A 17,167-nucleotide genomic window follows, 5' to 3' on the forward strand; every position below is an offset into this window, starting at 1 on the left:
TGATTTATGCCTCAAAGCATTGCTCTGACTGCTGTGTGACCACTGGGCTGGGGGGAGCCACAGCTGAGCACAGGAGTAGACGGCCAGCTCCTAGATTACTCACTTTGAGTGGGTATTCAAGTTGGGTCAGAGTGACCATGTGCAGGAGTGAGGAAGGTGAATCTACTTTGAGGGTGGAACCCCAGACTTGCTGAGGAATTGGATATGCAATGTAAGAGGAAGAGAGTCAAGAATGACTTTGAGTGTTGGGACCTGACAACTCCAAGGACAGAGCTGCCATCAACAAAAGGGAGAAGATGGCAGCTGGTACAGGTTTTGGAAAAGGGGATAATAGGCACTGAGCTGGGGTGCATTGAGTTTGACATGCCCAACACACATCTTTGGGCAGATGCTGAGCCAGCAGGGGCTCACTGGAGCAGTTTGGGCTGGAGCTAGAAGCTTCGGAGTGGCCAGAGTCTAGACAGTTGTGCTGGATTAACTAATGTCCCCCGCAAACTCACCTCAGAATGTGGCCTTATTTGGAAATAGAGTCTTTCCAGATTTAATTAAGGATCTCAAAATGAAATCCCACCCTGGACTTAGGGTGGGTCCTAAATCCAACCACTGGTATCTTTATGAGAGAATGGCAGAGGAAGGTCTGAAACACAGAGACGCAGAGAAGGCCACAGGAAGACAGAGGTGCAGAGAAGGCCATAGGAAGACACAGGCGGGAAGATGAGCAGTGCGGCCAACAAGACATGGAATGGAACACCGGAGCTGCCAGGAGCTGGAAGAGGCACAGAAGGATTCTTCCCAAGAACCTGGGAGCACAGCCCTGCCTACACCTTCATTCCAGACTTCTGGCTTCCAGGACTGTAGGAAAATACATTTCTGTTGTTTTAAGCCCCCTGACAACCCCAGGAAATGAATACGATGCTTTCAGTGGAATCACTAAGGAGACTTAGTGTGGAGAAAAAAGAGGCTGAAAGACTGAGTTCCGGGACAATGCAAGGTTTAACCACTGGGCAAATGAGGAGCTGGCTGGTGACAGGGAAGGAAAAGCAGAGAACAGTGTCCCAGAAGCCAAGTGAGGAAAACGTGCCATGGAGGAGTGAGACCCACGGCAGCAGACCCTGCTGGTGGACACCTAGGAAGACGCTGAGAGATGGGTGCCCTTTGGATGTAGTGTCCTGAGGGTCACTGTTGACTTGCACTGCTAGGGTCGAGTGGTGGGAGGTTCAAGAGAGGGTGGGTGGGGGAGAACTGGGGAAACTGAGCATAGTCCTGCAAGCACTTTTGTCATCGGGGGAGGAGACATCTGGAGGCTGAGGTAGCTGGAGAGGGATGTAGAGGAAAGTGAAGGCTTTACTTTGATTTCTATAGAAAGTGCAGAAGTGAGGGAAAACGCTCATGCGGAATTTCTAGAACAATGTCTTGAAACAGCAAGACAGCACAGGACCCGGTGCATGTTGGGGTTCTTGACTGACAGCTTCTCCTGTCTCAGGGAAAGAGACAGCAGGGAATCCACAGAGAGAGAGGCATGCAGGGGAAGGTTTGAGGGCAGAGAAGGGGAAGATGGGCCATTATTTCTAGCAGGCAGTGAGAGGGAGTGGACTGGGTACATGTTGGGGTTCACGAGGCTCCTCAGGCTGGTGCTCGTGAACTGGAAATGCAGAAAGCTGCTAGGTACCTCAGTGCAGGTCACAGCTGTTGTGTGGACATGGGGGCAAAATAGGTGAAGGGTCGGACTTCCATAGGGCTGGGATTTTGCCAGGTGCATATGACATGGGGGAGGGGCAATGAGTGTCTCCAAGCTAGGGGAGGAGAGAAGAGAAGCAGGAGCGGAGGGGAGGTAGGGACAGGTAGGTTCAAGGGACGGGAAGTACTGGCAAGAGGCTGAGGCTGTAGGGGCTGGAGCACTGGAGGGTGAGCACACAGAAGGGAGGTGATGGCTGAAGTGGAAACGATCAAATGAAGCAAAGGGCAGCGGAACTGGTCAGCCTGCAGAGTGGCTCGAGGGGAGAGGATGGAGTCTTGGAGGGGAGGAAGTCAAGACACAGATAAGCTGGTATTTGAAGGTGGGGATGGCTACAAACGATGGAATGATGACAGGGCTGTGCTGGGAACAGCACGCCAGCCGGAACTGAGAACAGCAAGGAGGAGGAGTGGTCAGGGATCCAAGGACCACAGCTGAGAGGTGAGTCAGACTGGCACAGTCTGATGGCATGGACTCCAAAGCTGGGGGTCCTGGCTGGGGAGGTAGAAGGTCTGGAAATGGTAAAGAAGATCAAGCCGTACAGCTCCTTGTAATGCATCAAAGATACTTCAGCACACCATTGGTCCCATTGACAATACTACAGGTTGAACATACCTAATCCAAAAACCCAAAATCCAAATTGCTCCAAGATTCAAAACTTTTTGAAATGGTTAATCAGTAAGTATAGTGCAAATATTCCAAAATCCAAGGTTTAAAAAAAAAAAAAAACCCAAATCTGAAGCACTTCTGGACCTAAGCATTTTGAATAAGAGATACTCAACCTGAAGTATAAATGTAATCTTAATAACCATGCTAGTAGTTGGCTCTGTAACATCTAACATTGCCAGGTAATGATGTTGCAGACACTGGGGGTGCCGGGTGGATAATGAACAAGCACTGGAAATCCTGACTTTGTGAAGAATCTGCCAGCCCATCACCCTGGGAACTCCAGCATCAACCTCTGCCAGCAGGTGCTGAGAAAGGGCTCTGTTCAGTGCCCAGGGAGAGGCCATGAGGCCCTGCATGACACTGGGCGAGGACAAACCTGTTCAGTTGTGGGGGTTTTTTTTCCCCTCCAAATTAAGCGGAATGCATCTGCCATTGGCTTCAATGTCAAATACTTCACTTACAGTTTCTCATTCCTCCTGGTGTTCTTTACGCCACAAGGAATGTGAAACAAAGGGGCACTTTGTTTTTCCCACAGGCCCAGATACTTATATTCTACATCCTTCTTCTTTTCTCACTTTTACTTCAACCAATGAGGTAAGTTTTGTGCAGGAAAGTAAACCCATAGATAGAGGAAGGAGAAGAAGAAAATACTTTACGGTTAAATACACCTGAATAATGACTCAGAAAACTTTTTTGTTTTTTGAGACAGACTCTTGCTCTGTCGCCTGACCGGGCTGGAGCGCAGTGGCGCGATTTTGGCTCACTGCAAGCTCCACCTCCTGAGTTCATGTCATTCTCCTGCCTCAGACTCCCAAGTAGCTGGGACTACAGGTGCCTGCCACCACGCCTGGCTAATTTTTTGTATTTTTTAGTAGAGACGGGGTTTCACCGTGTTAGCCAGGATGGTCTCGATCTCCTGACCTCGTGATCCGCCCGCCTCGGCTTCCCAAAGTGCTGGGATTACAGGCGTGAGCCACTGTGTCCGGCCAGAAAACCTTTTTAAAAGCATGTGTTCTGGCAGGGCACAGTGGCTTACACCTATAATCCCAATACTTTGGGAGGCCGAGGTGGGAGGATTGCTTGAACCCAGGAGTTCAAGACCAGCCTGAACAACATAGTAAGACCCTATCTCTACATTTAAAAAAAATGTTTAAACACACAAAAAATATGTTCTTCCAGTTATTCAGAGCTGTATGAAACAGAGAATAAACAATTTGTTTTAAACTGAATATAGTCAATCCCATTTTAAGTGGCCAATACAGTCATCCAACAAGCATTTTTCAGCATCTACTGTATATAAGGCACTGCACTAAGTGCTGGGGATAAAAAGGTAAACAAGAACTTATCAAAACATTCAAATTGCAGTACATGCTATGGAAGAAATGGGTGGGGGCCGAGACTGAGGAGAATGGAGTAAGCAGGAGTTGGGATGGAACTGCTTCAGAAGGAGGCCAAGGAAGGCGTCTTTTGATAAGAGGTGTGGTGTGGCTCAGAACAAAAGGCAGCAGCTTCCAGGAAGTGGGCTCTGGAGAGGCACTGGGATAGGGAAGAGTGTGGTGGGCTCAGTGCTGAGGTATCAGTCACAGGCATAGGTGTTGGGAGTCTCTGTGGGGGTAGTGGGAACCCACTGGACGAGCTGAGCAGGGATGCAAAACCATCCAGTCTATAAGATTCACAGAGACTGAGAACAGCACGGGGGTGGCCAGGGGCTAGCAAGTGGCTGTGGGGAGCTGGCATTGAGTGGGCGCAGAGTTGCTCTCTGGGAAGATGAAAGAGTTCTGCAGGTGGATGTTGGTGATGGTTTCACAACAATGTGAATGTTCTTACTGCCAACAACCATAGACTTAGACGTGGTTAAAATGGTGTAATTTGTGTTTATTTTACCACCACAATTTTAAAAAGGCAAAAATTTTAAAACCATCCAATTGTCCCTGCCTACTTTTTGGACCCTGGAAAGAGGATAGCCAAAGAGACAGGAGGGAGGCCCATTAGGAGCAGGGCTGCCTGGGAAGACAAATGGGCACCCTTCTGTTAAAAGCTATTGTTTATCCAAAATCCAAATGTGACTGTATACCTTGGATTTCTTCTGTTTGCCAAGCTGGACAACACCAGTTCAGAAGCAACTGTGGGGCCGGGCGCAGTGGCTCACGCCTGTAATCCCAGCACTTTGGGAGGCTGAGACAGGCGGATCACAAGGTCAGGAGATCGAGACCATCCTGGCTAACACGGCGAAACCCCGTCTCTACTAAAAATACAAAAAAAATTAGCCGGGTGCGGTGGCGTGCACCTGTAGTCCCAGCTACACGGGAGGCTGAGGCAGGAGAATGGCGTGAACTCGGGAGGCGGAGCTTGCAGTGAGCCGAGATGGGGCCACTGCACTCCAGCCTGGGCGACAGAGCAAGACTCCGTCTCAAAAAAAAAAAAAAGAAGAAACTGTGGGGCACGATGGTGTGTGCCTGTAATCCCAGCTACTTGGGAGGCTGAAGCGGGAGGATGGCTTGAGCCCAGGAGCTCTGGGATGCAGTGTGTTATGCCTATCCGGTGTCTGCACTAAGTTCAGAATCAATATGGTGACCCCTGGGAGTGGAGGACCTCTAGGTTGGTTAAGAAGGAGTGAACTGGCCCAGGTCAGAAGCGGAGCAGGTCAAAACTCCTGTGCTTAGAAGTAGTGGCATCATGCCTGTGAATGGCCACTGCACTCCAGCCTGGATAACCTAGAGAGACCCTGTCTCAAAAAACAAAAAGTAGCAACTGCAATAGTGCAGATGAGAGACGATGGTGACCTGGAGGAGGGAGATCTATCTTGGAAGAAGAAATGAGAGGACTTGCTTATGAGTGAGGAGGGCTGGGCAGACCACTGGCTGAGAAAGCTATGGCTCAGGGGGACCCTGTGTGGCCACCTCCCGGGGACTGTGGCCTGCCTAGGTGGAATGCCGCCTGTGCACATGGGCTCTGAGCCCTACTGAGGCAGGGCCTCTGGAAGGCTGTCAGCTGCAGGCCTCATCTCCAAGGAACAGGTCTTGCTGTGGGGAGGGGATGAGGCCAGGAGGCAGCAACTGTGGCAGGAGCTCTGTTGGGGTCTTCCGCACCAGGGTAGGTGGCCCTCTGGCAGCCCTGGAGACGCTGTGGCATCCCTCTGAGCCTTGGGCAGGGTGTCAGGCTGCTGCTTGGCAGAGAGGAGCTGCCTTAGAAACCACACCAAGGAACCCAGACACATCATTTCCTGGGGTGACACAGAATCAGGGTGAGATCTGCAGAGCTGTGCTGGGTGGAGGCCTGAGATCCGCACCTCAGTGAAACCTGGGGAAATGCATTCCAGGCACCAAACTGACCTCAGAATACACATTTAAGTCAAACCGGTCTTAATTGGGGGCAAGGGCTACTTTTGGTGACTCAGTTTTTAAATGCTTCTCATTGTGTTTCACAAAGCCCCACGAGCTGCATAGCTACAGACACAAACGCTTCCAGCACGTGCTCCGAGGGTGGGCGAAGAATGCTGTTTCTACAGCAGTCTACAAAACCATATATTTTTAAAAATCAATAATTTAAGTTCCTCTCTCAGTAATTTTATTTCATTTTATTCCATCACAGAAGAAGGCCAGTATGAACCTACTTTAAAAAATAAGAATGAGGCTGGGCGTGGTTGCTCACACCTGTAATCCCAGCACTTTGGGAGGCCGAGGTGGGCGGATCACCTGAGGTCAGGAGTTCAGGACCAGTCTGGCCAACATGGTAAACCTCATCTCTACTAATAATACAAAAATTAGCTGGGCGTGGCACACGTTTGTGATCCCAGCTACTCACAGGCTGAGGCAGGAGAATTGCTTGAGCCTGGGAGGCGGAGGATGTGGTGAGCCGAGATCGTGCTATTGCACTCCAGCCTGGGTGACGAGAGTGAAACTCTGTCTCAAAAAAAAAAAAAAAAAGAATGAGAAGTGCATGGTTCCATTTAAGTACAAAGAGAAATCACGTTTTTTTCAAGAATGAGGTGTGCTAAGTGGTCAGGGAGGCATGGAGAGAAAAGCAGCAGCAGAGGAGAAAGAAAAAGAGGAAGGAGGGCCGGGTGCGGTGGCTCAAGCCTGTAATCCCAGCACTTTGGGAGGCCGAGACGGGCGGATCACGAGGTCAGGAAATCGAGACCATCCTGGCTAACCCCGTGAAACCCCGTCTCTACTAAAAAATACAAAAAAACTAGCCGGGCGAGGTGGCGGGCGCCTGCAGTCCCAGCTACTCAGGAGGCTGAGGCAGGAGAATGGCGTAAACCCGGGAGGCGGAGCTTGCAGTGAGCTGAGATCCGGCCACTGCACTCCAGCCTGGGCGACAGAGCGAGACTCTGTCTCAAAAAAAAAAAAAAAAAAAAGAGGAAGGGGAGTCAGCCAGGGCTAGGGAGAAGGCTGTGCAGGCAGAGAACAGGGTTCTAGGAATCAGGAAGAGGGAGAGAGGCCGAGGGCTTGGCTTCCACCCAAACCGTGTCACTGGGAAGGGTCCGGTTAGGTTCTCAAAGACTTCCCTGCCGCAAAGTCCCCTGGCAGTTTCCCTGTTCTCTGACTGCGCGTCAGAACTCCCTGTCACCTGCGCTGCAACCCCACCTCCTCCTTACAGGTTACTGTGCGTCTGGTGTCCCCAGCCTACTCTCTGACTTTGACCCTCTCAGCTCTTTCTTTGGGGTCTGTCTGGGGATATCCTCTGTCCCTTCCCACACTCTCTAGGGGACCTCATCCAACCCCTATTTATATGACCGTCTGCGGCGCCAGCCTCCCTGAAGCCTCTAGCCCCAGACCCCTATACTAAAACACCTGTCCATGCTAGCTGCCCATCTGTAGCTGATGTTTCATGGCACTTCAAACCCAGTATAGCAAAGCTAATTTCATCAGCCACCTCAACCCCGTGCCCGCAATGGCGGCCCTCAGTTGCCCCACGCACATTCCTTCTCTATTTCTATGTGCCTGTGATAGGGAACACTGACCTCGCTCAGGCCCATCCTCCCTCCCTCATCCCTGGACTCTAGCTTTCACCCCTTCTAATCATTTTTGTATACGGTGGCTGGGGCAATTTTTAAAGCACAAGTCTCATCCTATCACATTCCTGCTGAAATGCTCAGTCGATCCCCATTATCCCCAGGCAACTCACCTCAGTTTCATAACTCAGGCCTCACACCTGCTTCGGGGGCAGCACCAGGAAAGCCACTTGGTTGAGAGGTTTAATTATCTCCGAACTTGGGCTGAACTCCTTCGGGTGCTTCTTGGCTTTAGTGAAGGGGTGGGGAGAGGGCCTAAGAATCTAGCTGTGAATTGAAAAAGCTCGGAATAAGTCCTGTCCGTTTCAGGGTGTACTCTTTAGACACGAGCTCTGTTTGCTTTTGTTTTGTTTTTTTAGAGGCAGGGTCTTTCTCTGTCACCTAGGCTGGAGTGCAGTGGGTGTGATCATAGCTCACTTGAGCCTCAACTTCCCAGGTTCAATTGATCCTCTCGTCTCAGGATCCTGAGTAGCTGGGATTACAGGCACGACCATCACACCTGGCTAATTTTTTTTTTTTGGTAAAGATAGGAGTCTCACTGTGTTGCCCAGGCTGGGCTCAAACTCCTGGCCTCAAGCAACCCTCACACTTCAGCCTCCCAAAGTGCTGGGATTACAGGCATGTGCCGGGCAGAGATGAGCTCTGGGCTAGAACGCAAACTCTCCTATTCCTTTTCCATCCCACCCTTCCTGGTCTCAGTTTTAAAAAACAAAACAAAAACAGCAACAAAAACAGTAATAAAACAAAATCTTAGGAGCATGAAAAGCTGAGAACTCTGTGATTCTCCAATAGTCAAAACAGACCTATTTCTATAAAGAACACCTTGGTGTGTTGAAGGAGAACAGAGGTAACATGAATACATATTACAGTAAGTACAAAAAGCATCCACTAATGACTAAAAGGCATACTTTGACTAAAAGGGTAAAACTGTAAGTCCTGTTGAAACTATTTGCTGAGTACAAGCATTTTTATTTTGTACAGATACATTTTTTAAACTAGAGTTATCTACAAAACAGTTTACTCTTCCACAACTCAGAGTGAACAGGTCTAGTTTTTTTTTTTTTTTGAGATGGAGTTTTGCTCTTGTTGCCCAGGTTGGAGTGCAGCAGCACGATCTTGGCTCCGCCTTCTCAGTTCAAGCGATTCTCCTGCCTCAGCCTCCTCAGTAGCTGGGACTACAGGCACACACCACCACACCCAGCTAACTTCTGTATTTTTAGTAGAGACAGGATTTCACCATGTTGGCCAGGCTGGTCTCAAACTACTGACCTCAGGTGATCCACCCACCTCGGCTTCCCAAAGTGCTGGGATTACAGCCATGAGCCACTGTGCTGGGCCTAGTTTCCTTAAGGTCCATGTCCTCAGAGTGCCCCCCAAGTCGTTCTCTTCATATACCCCCACTTGCACCCCCATGTACTCCTTTTCTGTGCCCTTATGCACCAGGTTCCTACAACTGAAGACCCATCCCTGCATCCACACCTCTTCCCAAGCTAGCGGGGCTAATCTTGGCTCTCAGGGTCACCTCTTCCAGAAAGCCTACCTTCCACCTGCTAGCCCACCCTACTACGCTCCATTCTCCTCCATGTATTCTGAAAGTAGCATGTGGTGCCTGCTCTGACAGCCCTTGCCGTATCCCGGGGCTGTACCCTGTCTTTTCCTGCAACTTACCTGCCCCCAATTCCATACCATGTGCCCTTTGCTCATCCCTCCTGACACAGTGCCTGGCTGTGCTCAGGACAGGTGTGTGGGTGAAAGGGAGGGGGCCACACCAAGAGGGTGAAGGGGGCTCAGGGAGAGCAAGCCATGTGCTGGAGACAAAGGTCAGCTGGAATTTACCCTCCACTGCTCCCTTCAAAATGCTTTCTTTCCTTCCTTCCTTTTTTTTTTTTTTCTTTTTTTTCTTTTTTTTTTTTTTTTTTTGAGATGGAGTCTCACTCTGTCACTCAGGCTGGAGTGCAGTGGCGTGATCTTGGCTCACTGCAACCTCTGCCTCCTGAGTTCAAGTGATTCTCCTACCTCAGCCTTCGGAGTAGCTGGGATTACAGGCACGCACCACCAAGCCCGGTTAATTTCAAACTGCTTTCATCTCCACTTTTCAACTGTGACCAGCTGGTGATAAACTCTGCCCACTCCTAAACCACTTCAGTTCAATTCTAGCCTTGCAAGCTTCCACGATGAGTACCCAAAGAGAATAGTATTTTGTGACTTACAGTAAGCACTCACCAGAAATTGCCACCTCTGGTCAAAGTAACATTAAGATAAGAGACAGATCTTGCCTGCAGGCCAAAAGCGCCACCACCTTCGACATATACTAACCCAAAGCTTCCCAATCAAATTTAAAACAAAAATAAATTCTGCCTTATTTGCTATTTTAACAGCCAGTCTTGATTCCTCTTGCTTAAATATGCAAAACAGCCCCATCCCTACCTTAACAACAACAAAAAAAGAGTTCCTGTTTTATACTATTTTTAAATGACAGTTTCCTATTCCTTTGGCTTTTTCAGAAGGAAACTGCGTATGATCCACTTTTGCAATTCTGACAGTAACTCTAGTTTCATTTGTCCATTTTGTAAGTTTTCATGGTCAACGTTTAAGCTGAAAACATAACACTCATTATTCAGAAAAGACAAATAGAGCATTTAAGTGCCCAACATGTGGGTACTGCATTAACGTGATATATTTGTATTCCTTTATTTAGAGCAATGTTAAAATCTTATATCAATGTCATCTGCATAGCCTCAGAATCATTAGTTGCAGCTTTTGGAGGCGATTCACATAGATAGTCTAAATAGAAGGAGAGGTCCCTAGTCACAGAATATTAGAGCTGAGGCTGTGGGAAACCTAATCCGTGCCTCCCATCTCAAAGATGAGGACACTGGGGCCCACAGAGTGATTTTCCCCACGGAGAAGCAGGTTCTCCGGTTCTTGGCTCTGATTTCTCCATCATTAACATCATCTAGGCTCCATTTAAAAAATCACAGCAACATTTCTCAAATTCTGAGAAAGAGCTAATCACCAGTTGTGTTAACATTTGTATACTGAGAAAGCTCCAAGCGATGCCCACTCAGGGACCACCACATCCTGACCACTATGTGGCCCCTGTATCCAGAGCGGCACCTGGCTCAGATTCCTCTATGAAATTCGTGAATGCCTTCTTCAGTGCTGGCTGTTTTTCTCTCTAAGGAGGCTCTTGCGCTTGAAAGAGTGATTGGGAGTATGTAGGCCTCAGTAAGAGTCATGTATGAGAATTTCCACATGGAGGGGAGATTATATGTGGAGTGGGGAGTGGATCTGGCCTCCTGGTTAAACCACAAACCACGTCAATCACCTGCGGCTTCTACTTGCCATCACATCTGACTCGACATCTCAATGCAACTCTCCCTCCAGTTTAAGTGAACTAAACATGAGGACACTATCAATCAAAGGTTATTACTAAAAAAAGCTTTGAAGATAAAGCAGATGATTCACTGAGATTATAGCCTTGAGGTGGAATATGAGCATCTAACACATCTCTTACGTTCCAGACAAAGAGACAGAAGAAGAGACTCACTTTGGATGGTATTGGCAAATATTCTAGAAACTTGCCCCTCTAGACCCTTCAAGCCTGATTTACCACCAACATACTGGTAAGTTTCAACCAAGAGATATTACAAGGGATTCCAAATCTATACACTGTTTTCTCACTCAGTAGCTACAACTATGAGGATGTGCTCAGAAAGCTCTGCTGTTAAAAGGCCCTCCTACTCAAAAAGGTCGAGAACTTCCTAGACAGAGTTTTCCTACCTTCCTCATTTTACCAATTTCCACTTTAAAATGTGGCTTTAAATTTAATACTGCGGGCAAAATATACCTTGAGCATAACCTCTACCTTGGCAATAAAGACTTTTGAGGTGGAAAAATCTAAAGAAAACATTAATTTTGATGCTCAAAATCCATAACGGGGAAAATGCATATCACAGTAGTGTTGAGTGCAAAATCACCATAGCAGCAACTGTAACCATGAGACAACAGCAGGCTGCAGAGGAAAGAATCAGTTATCTTGAGTCAGAAGTCCCTGGATCAAGTCCCAGCAATTCCACATACTAGCTTAGTAACCTCAGACAAGTCCAAGTTCACCTCATTATCTGTAAGAGGTACTAAACAACAAAATATATGCTTTCAAGGCTGTTGGGTTCAAATTAGATAATGGAGGTGTAAGTGTCGCATCAACCAGAAGAAGCTAAAATAAATGTTACTTGTTGCCATGATAATAACAACAACTCTGATTTTGCAATTTTTTTGTTTTGCTTTGTTTTGTAGATTCTTGCCATGTTGTCCAGGCTGGTCCTGAATTTCTGGCCTCAAGCAATCCTCCCGTTTCAGCCTCCCAAGTAGCTGAGACCAAAGGTGCATGCCACTTTTCTTGGCTTGATTTTGCAGTTTTTACTGACATTTAACTCACAAACAATTGTTTCATTTTTAGTAATTTTTGCACTTGAGATACTGCCACCAAAGTGTAATAAATGCTTTGATTCACTTGGTCTGGATTGCAAGATGATTTATTTGCTCTCCAAACTGCAACTGTAAATTTTTCACTTCTTTTTCCTCTCAGTTTGACAAGTCTATGATTCCATCTCGGCTTCTGATGAAGGAAATCCCCACTGGTTTTAACCCCTTGTCTTTCCAAGCTCATTTTTTCTTCTCTGACATGGGGCCTAAAAGCTGGAAGGGAATTATGCAAAGTCTCTCTGCTCTGAAAGTATCAAACTTCCTTTGCAAAGAGGTATTTTCCTATTTCAGCACAAAAAGCACTAAATTGCTTAATTTAATACAAAGAGAAAAGCAATGGGTAAAGCTGCTCTAGTCAGGATTTCTTGATCTATGTTGAATGGGCTACAGATTGTTGGAGAGTGTGGATTATTACACTTGGGCTCAGACAAGTCTTTCAGAACTCATCCTGCGACAGGAAGTGATGAAATCAGCTCTCACATGAACTGTGAGACTGTCATGTGCACTAGCCACTTCCTGTCTCAATGGGCAACAGGGAAATATGGACGGGAGAGTAGGGCATGGGGAAGTGGGTAGTGGGGAGCGGGAGGAAGAGGCCAGATATAGACGGTGGGAAAAGTCCCAACTCTGCCCCTCACAGTTTCCCTTATTCGTCTAGGGCTGGGATTAAGTAAACTGGGTTATTTCTACTCCCAATGACCAATCTTTCATTGTGAAAATCTGCTGAATTTAACTACCCCCTGTGAACCTTAAATTTCCCAACTCTGATGCTATTGACGAGGGTTATGGAAGACAGCAAGCCACATCATTATCGCAGAGCATACTAACTGTTTAGTTAGAGCTAACATAGCAAATGGACTTCTGTAATTCCTCTTCTGCTTTATCCCTAAATTCCCACCCTAAAGAGTAAAGTGGGGGTAAGGTGTAGAAAAGGTTGGATTATCGAAGTATCTGGGCACCAGCTATCTCTGTCACCCTTGGGCAACTTTAATAATACTTACTCTTGTCATGATATTCACTATGAAAAAGTGATAGAGTTAATTAGTGGCACATGATAGAGAAGGAAAGGTAAGATAATGCAGAGATGGCCTTCTTGGCACAGACAGATCATTTCAGAAAGGTGTGTGAAGGAGGAGGAGGAGCACTGGGCAGCAGTGGTCATCAGTGAGGGCATTCCGGGGGGACAAGGGAGCAGGCGCAGTGAGCAGAAAGTGGAAGTGGAAGGTATGGGATTTCAGGCTGAAGCTGAAGCGTACACGCCCTACTCCTTGTTGCCAAGGGTAAGACCCCCTTCTCAAATTATCTGTATTATAATAAGAAAAGCCACAGGTACAAGAAGCAGATAATGATTAAGGATGGAGAACAGGTGGTCTCACCAGCGCCACCTTGAGGGAAGGGCTGGGAAAGAGTCTGAGTGAGGTTTGCAGCTTGAGCAAAGATGAACTCAAAAGGAGCCAGTGCTTAGTTGTAAAGAAAATGAATTTTGTGCTGAATGAACACACTTAGGGTCCTGCCGGCTGCTGCTGACCCATGACTCTTCCAGTGACACTGAGCAGTTCATGCACTTGAGCCAGATGTTCCATGGGTTCCACCAAGGGGCCACTGCTAGGAAAGAGACCCTAGACCTATGAACGTGAGCTCACCTGGCACGGGCTGGATTTGGTAAACTGGCTTGGGTGGAGACCAGTGGTGCTGGCCTTTATTGCCCCCAGCCCCTCCTATCACCGAGGGGCCTCAGCCCCATCAGAGTTGACAGAAGAGTCAACGGAAGCCCCTGGAATCCACAGCACAATGGTCATAGTCAATGCCAGACTCTGTGGTAACCTTCCTCATAAGCTACGAAGGTCTAGAAAGTAACTTCTCCCCCTATTCATTTCTAGGTTAGAAAAATTACTCTTTGAGGTAATGGTAGTAATTCACTAAATTAAAGACTCAGCATAGAGGCCTTGACTTGAACCTTAAAAGTTTCGACTATGTCAAGATAAAGTCTTATGAGATAAGCCATGCAAAACCCAATACAAAATACCCATGTGACAAAATAAAGTCATTCTCTGGGTATAGTACGTACCCAAATGTGTGTAATTTCTGTCCTAAAGAACTGTGGGCACAGATCAGACCCCCAGCAGATGGAATGGCTGTGACCACTCAGGCCCTCCAGGCCGTGTGTCCCAATGTTCCATAGCCCTGTCCAAGTGTGACAAACTTTTGTTACACTCCTCAAGTCTCTTGACCCATGGGGACACCCAAATCACCACCTGAGTAGAGGGCCTCATTGAGCCGTGTAAGTATGACCCAAGTTTATCAGACCTTCTGCTTTCTCCATTTCCTGATCTGTTTTCTACACAGGTTCTAGAGCTGTGCCCAACCCCACTTATTCCTCCTACTGCAGAGATGTGGTTTTCAAACTATAGTTCTGGAAACCTTGGAATCCCATGGAGCATCCCAGGGGCCAGCATAGACTTTTTTAACATCCCAGGGGCCAGTTAAAAAGGGAGGGCTGCTGGGTCCTCTGTTCCACCACAGCAATTATGCTTCTTTCTTATTAGATGTTGGCATTTCAGGGCACACTTGAATTTCCAACTCAGATGAGGAACCTGTTAGGCTTGCCTAGTCCCAGAGGCGGAGAGGATGCCTGAGCAGTGTGACTCACCCATCACACACCTTTACTGGAAGGATGGGCACTGCCCTCCCTTGGGTTTTCCCAGCTTCCACCAGCAGGCTCTGAGGTGCTTGTGCCCGTGCCAAGCATGTGACACAACAACATCTGTGTTTGATGTGACCCTCAACAACATCTCCTTAGAGTAGGAATGACCATTCTGTTTTATAGGCGAATAAAGTAGCCCAAATAGGTAAAGGGCTTCCGAAATGGAAGCGGTATGGCTATCGAGTGGCAGAGCCAGGACACAAACTCCAGTCTCCAGGTTCTGAATGCCAGCTTGGCCCACGATACTCTATTACAGAACCTGTGTCCAGCCCTACCTTATGTGAGGTGCTTCACCTCTGTACTCATGCATTCCTTGGATCTCATATTCCCAAGAAGGCTGTAGCAATTTCCTAACTAAAAGAGGGTGTGAGGGAAGAAGTGGGAGTAAAAAAGGAAGACTACAGGGACCAGCCTTCCCTAGAACTTCTATAAACCTCTTGCTACATACACTGGTCTTCATGAAACCACCCATTGCCAGTACTAAAAAACAAGCAAGCAAATTACCGAACATGACTAAGGACACAATGAAAGTAGTAAAAGTCAGCAGCTGGCATCATTCAGGTGTGCATTTCCTTGATATTTTGGGCACATGGTGGGGCTTCTGGATAACTTGCTTCTGCTCTTAAATACATTTCAGGAAACATGTTATTCCAAAGTAAATAAACAGGCAACTCCTAGACTAGTTCTAAAAATAATACAAATAAATATTTCAAGAATCCTGATGGCACATCCAATGAGAACGAGTGAGAAGAAGAGTAGCAGGAAAGAGACATAGTTCCTCTGTTTTCAAGAATACAGAAGACTTAAAAGTATGCATACATTCTATTCGTAACTTAAATAAAACGTATGCATCACTTAAAAGCTGCGGTGCTTACATAGTATGGAACTGCCTCTCTCAAATGCTGAGAAAGCGATTGATTCAACTGCACTGTTTCTGTGATTTGTGAAATGAACACAAAGAGGTTGACTCGGCTTATAGAAGATGATATTCAGGTCAAAACTCAACACGTGCACACAATCCATGTGAATCTCCTATTACTATATCCAAGAATTGTACCATGGAAGGTCTTTTTCTCATAACTGCTGCTGGGAAACATTCAACAGAAATTCCTTCTCCTTGGAGCAATAACTCCTTCATGAATTTGACGCAGGGAAGTCTTTGCAAATGCACATGCACATGGGGCTTTCTGAATATGTTACCTGAGCAGAAAAGTCAATGAGCTTTGGAAGCAGCACTTTGCCACCTTCATCGCTCTTCAGGAAATCCAGCAAACTGCCTATGGAGAAAGAAAGAACAAGTTAGTGCAGTTCAAACACGCAAGAAAAAATCCAAACAAAATTCACATCATCATTATTATTATTACAGGGGAACCCCCCACAATATGATTGGCTTTGCAATTCTCTATGGTTAAATAAAGCCTTTTCCCGACATTGGTCAAACCCAGTCCCCTCTAATCTGTTACCTTTGACCTGATGTGAAACATGGCATGTGCTCCAGGTGAGAATGTGGGTGGATACCACTTTTCTCACTACAGGTGTCTGAGAACCATGCATTTCAGAGTACTTGCCACCGTGATCCACTCACTGCAGCCTCCCAATCTTTAGCGAGCTCACTGGAAGGCCTACCCTCTGCAGACACTTAGCCAGGTTCACTCCCATCTGTATCCAGCAAAAAGCACAGAACTTGGCACATACTGTAGGTGCTCAATGAATGTTTTTTGAGACAGGGTCTTACTCTGCCACCCAGGCTGGAGTGCAGTGGCATGATTACAGCTCACTGTAGCATCAGCCTCCCAAGCTCAAGCAATCCTTCCACTTTCAGCCTCCCATGTAGCTGAGGGTACATGCCGTCACATCCAGCTAATTCTTTCATTTTTTTGTAGAGATAGGATTTCACCATGTTGCCCAGGCTGGTCTCAAATTCCTGGACTCAAGCAATCCTCCCACCTTGGCCTCCCAAAGTGCTGGGATTACAGGTGTGAGCCACCACGCCTGGCCTCAATGAGTATTTGATGAGTGAACTGCGCTTTGGAAAAAAGTGGAACCTACCTAAGAAGGAGTGTGCTGCTGAGTAAACTCTCCACCCTCCACGGCTTCATCTCTAAAACAAGACCTGTTTTTCCCCTAGAACTTTAAGTACCAGCCTCACGGGTAGCCTTGGTCAAGTTGTTTACCTCATCTAGGTCTCTGTAAAATGGGCATGTACTAGAGGCTATATTAGAGTTTTGGGGAGGCTGGAATCAAATGTTGCATCCAAAGCACATACCATGATGGTTGGCAGGCAGCAAATGCTCAGTAAACATTATGCAATCTCATCCATGACACAGAACAATAGTACTTAGCCCTCAGGCTGCTGAAAAGACTAAGTGAGATTACCCATAGGAAGCACCAAGAGCAGTCTGGTGTATAGTAAGTGCTCAGTAAATATTGGGCATTGTTGGCCAGGCTTGGTGGCTCACGCCTATAATCCCAGCACTTTGGGAAGCCAAGGCAGGTGGATCACCTGAGGTCAGGAGTTCAAGACCAGCCTGGCCAACATGGTGAAATCCTGTCT

General features: G+C 47.2%; 1 protein-coding gene across 2 annotated transcripts in view; it reads right to left on the reverse strand.

Moving 5' to 3' along the window:
- Window positions 1–17,167, reverse strand: part of LOC105482277 (LYN proto-oncogene, Src family tyrosine kinase) — a 139,781-nt gene that overhangs the window by 28,610 nt on the left and 94,004 nt on the right. For both annotated transcript variants that reach the window (XM_011742301.3, XM_011742300.3), the window contains exon 10: window positions 15,814–15,890. In XM_011742301.3, coding sequence (XP_011740603.1) covers window positions 15,814–15,890 — 77 coding nt within the window. The remainder of the gene's footprint in view (window positions 1–15,813; window positions 15,891–17,167) is intronic.

Source organism: Macaca nemestrina, chromosome 8 (assembly GCF_043159975.1).
Source record: "Macaca nemestrina isolate mMacNem1 chromosome 8, mMacNem.hap1, whole genome shotgun sequence".
In the NCBI taxonomy this organism is placed as follows: Eukaryota; Metazoa; Chordata; class Mammalia; order Primates; family Cercopithecidae; genus Macaca; species Macaca nemestrina.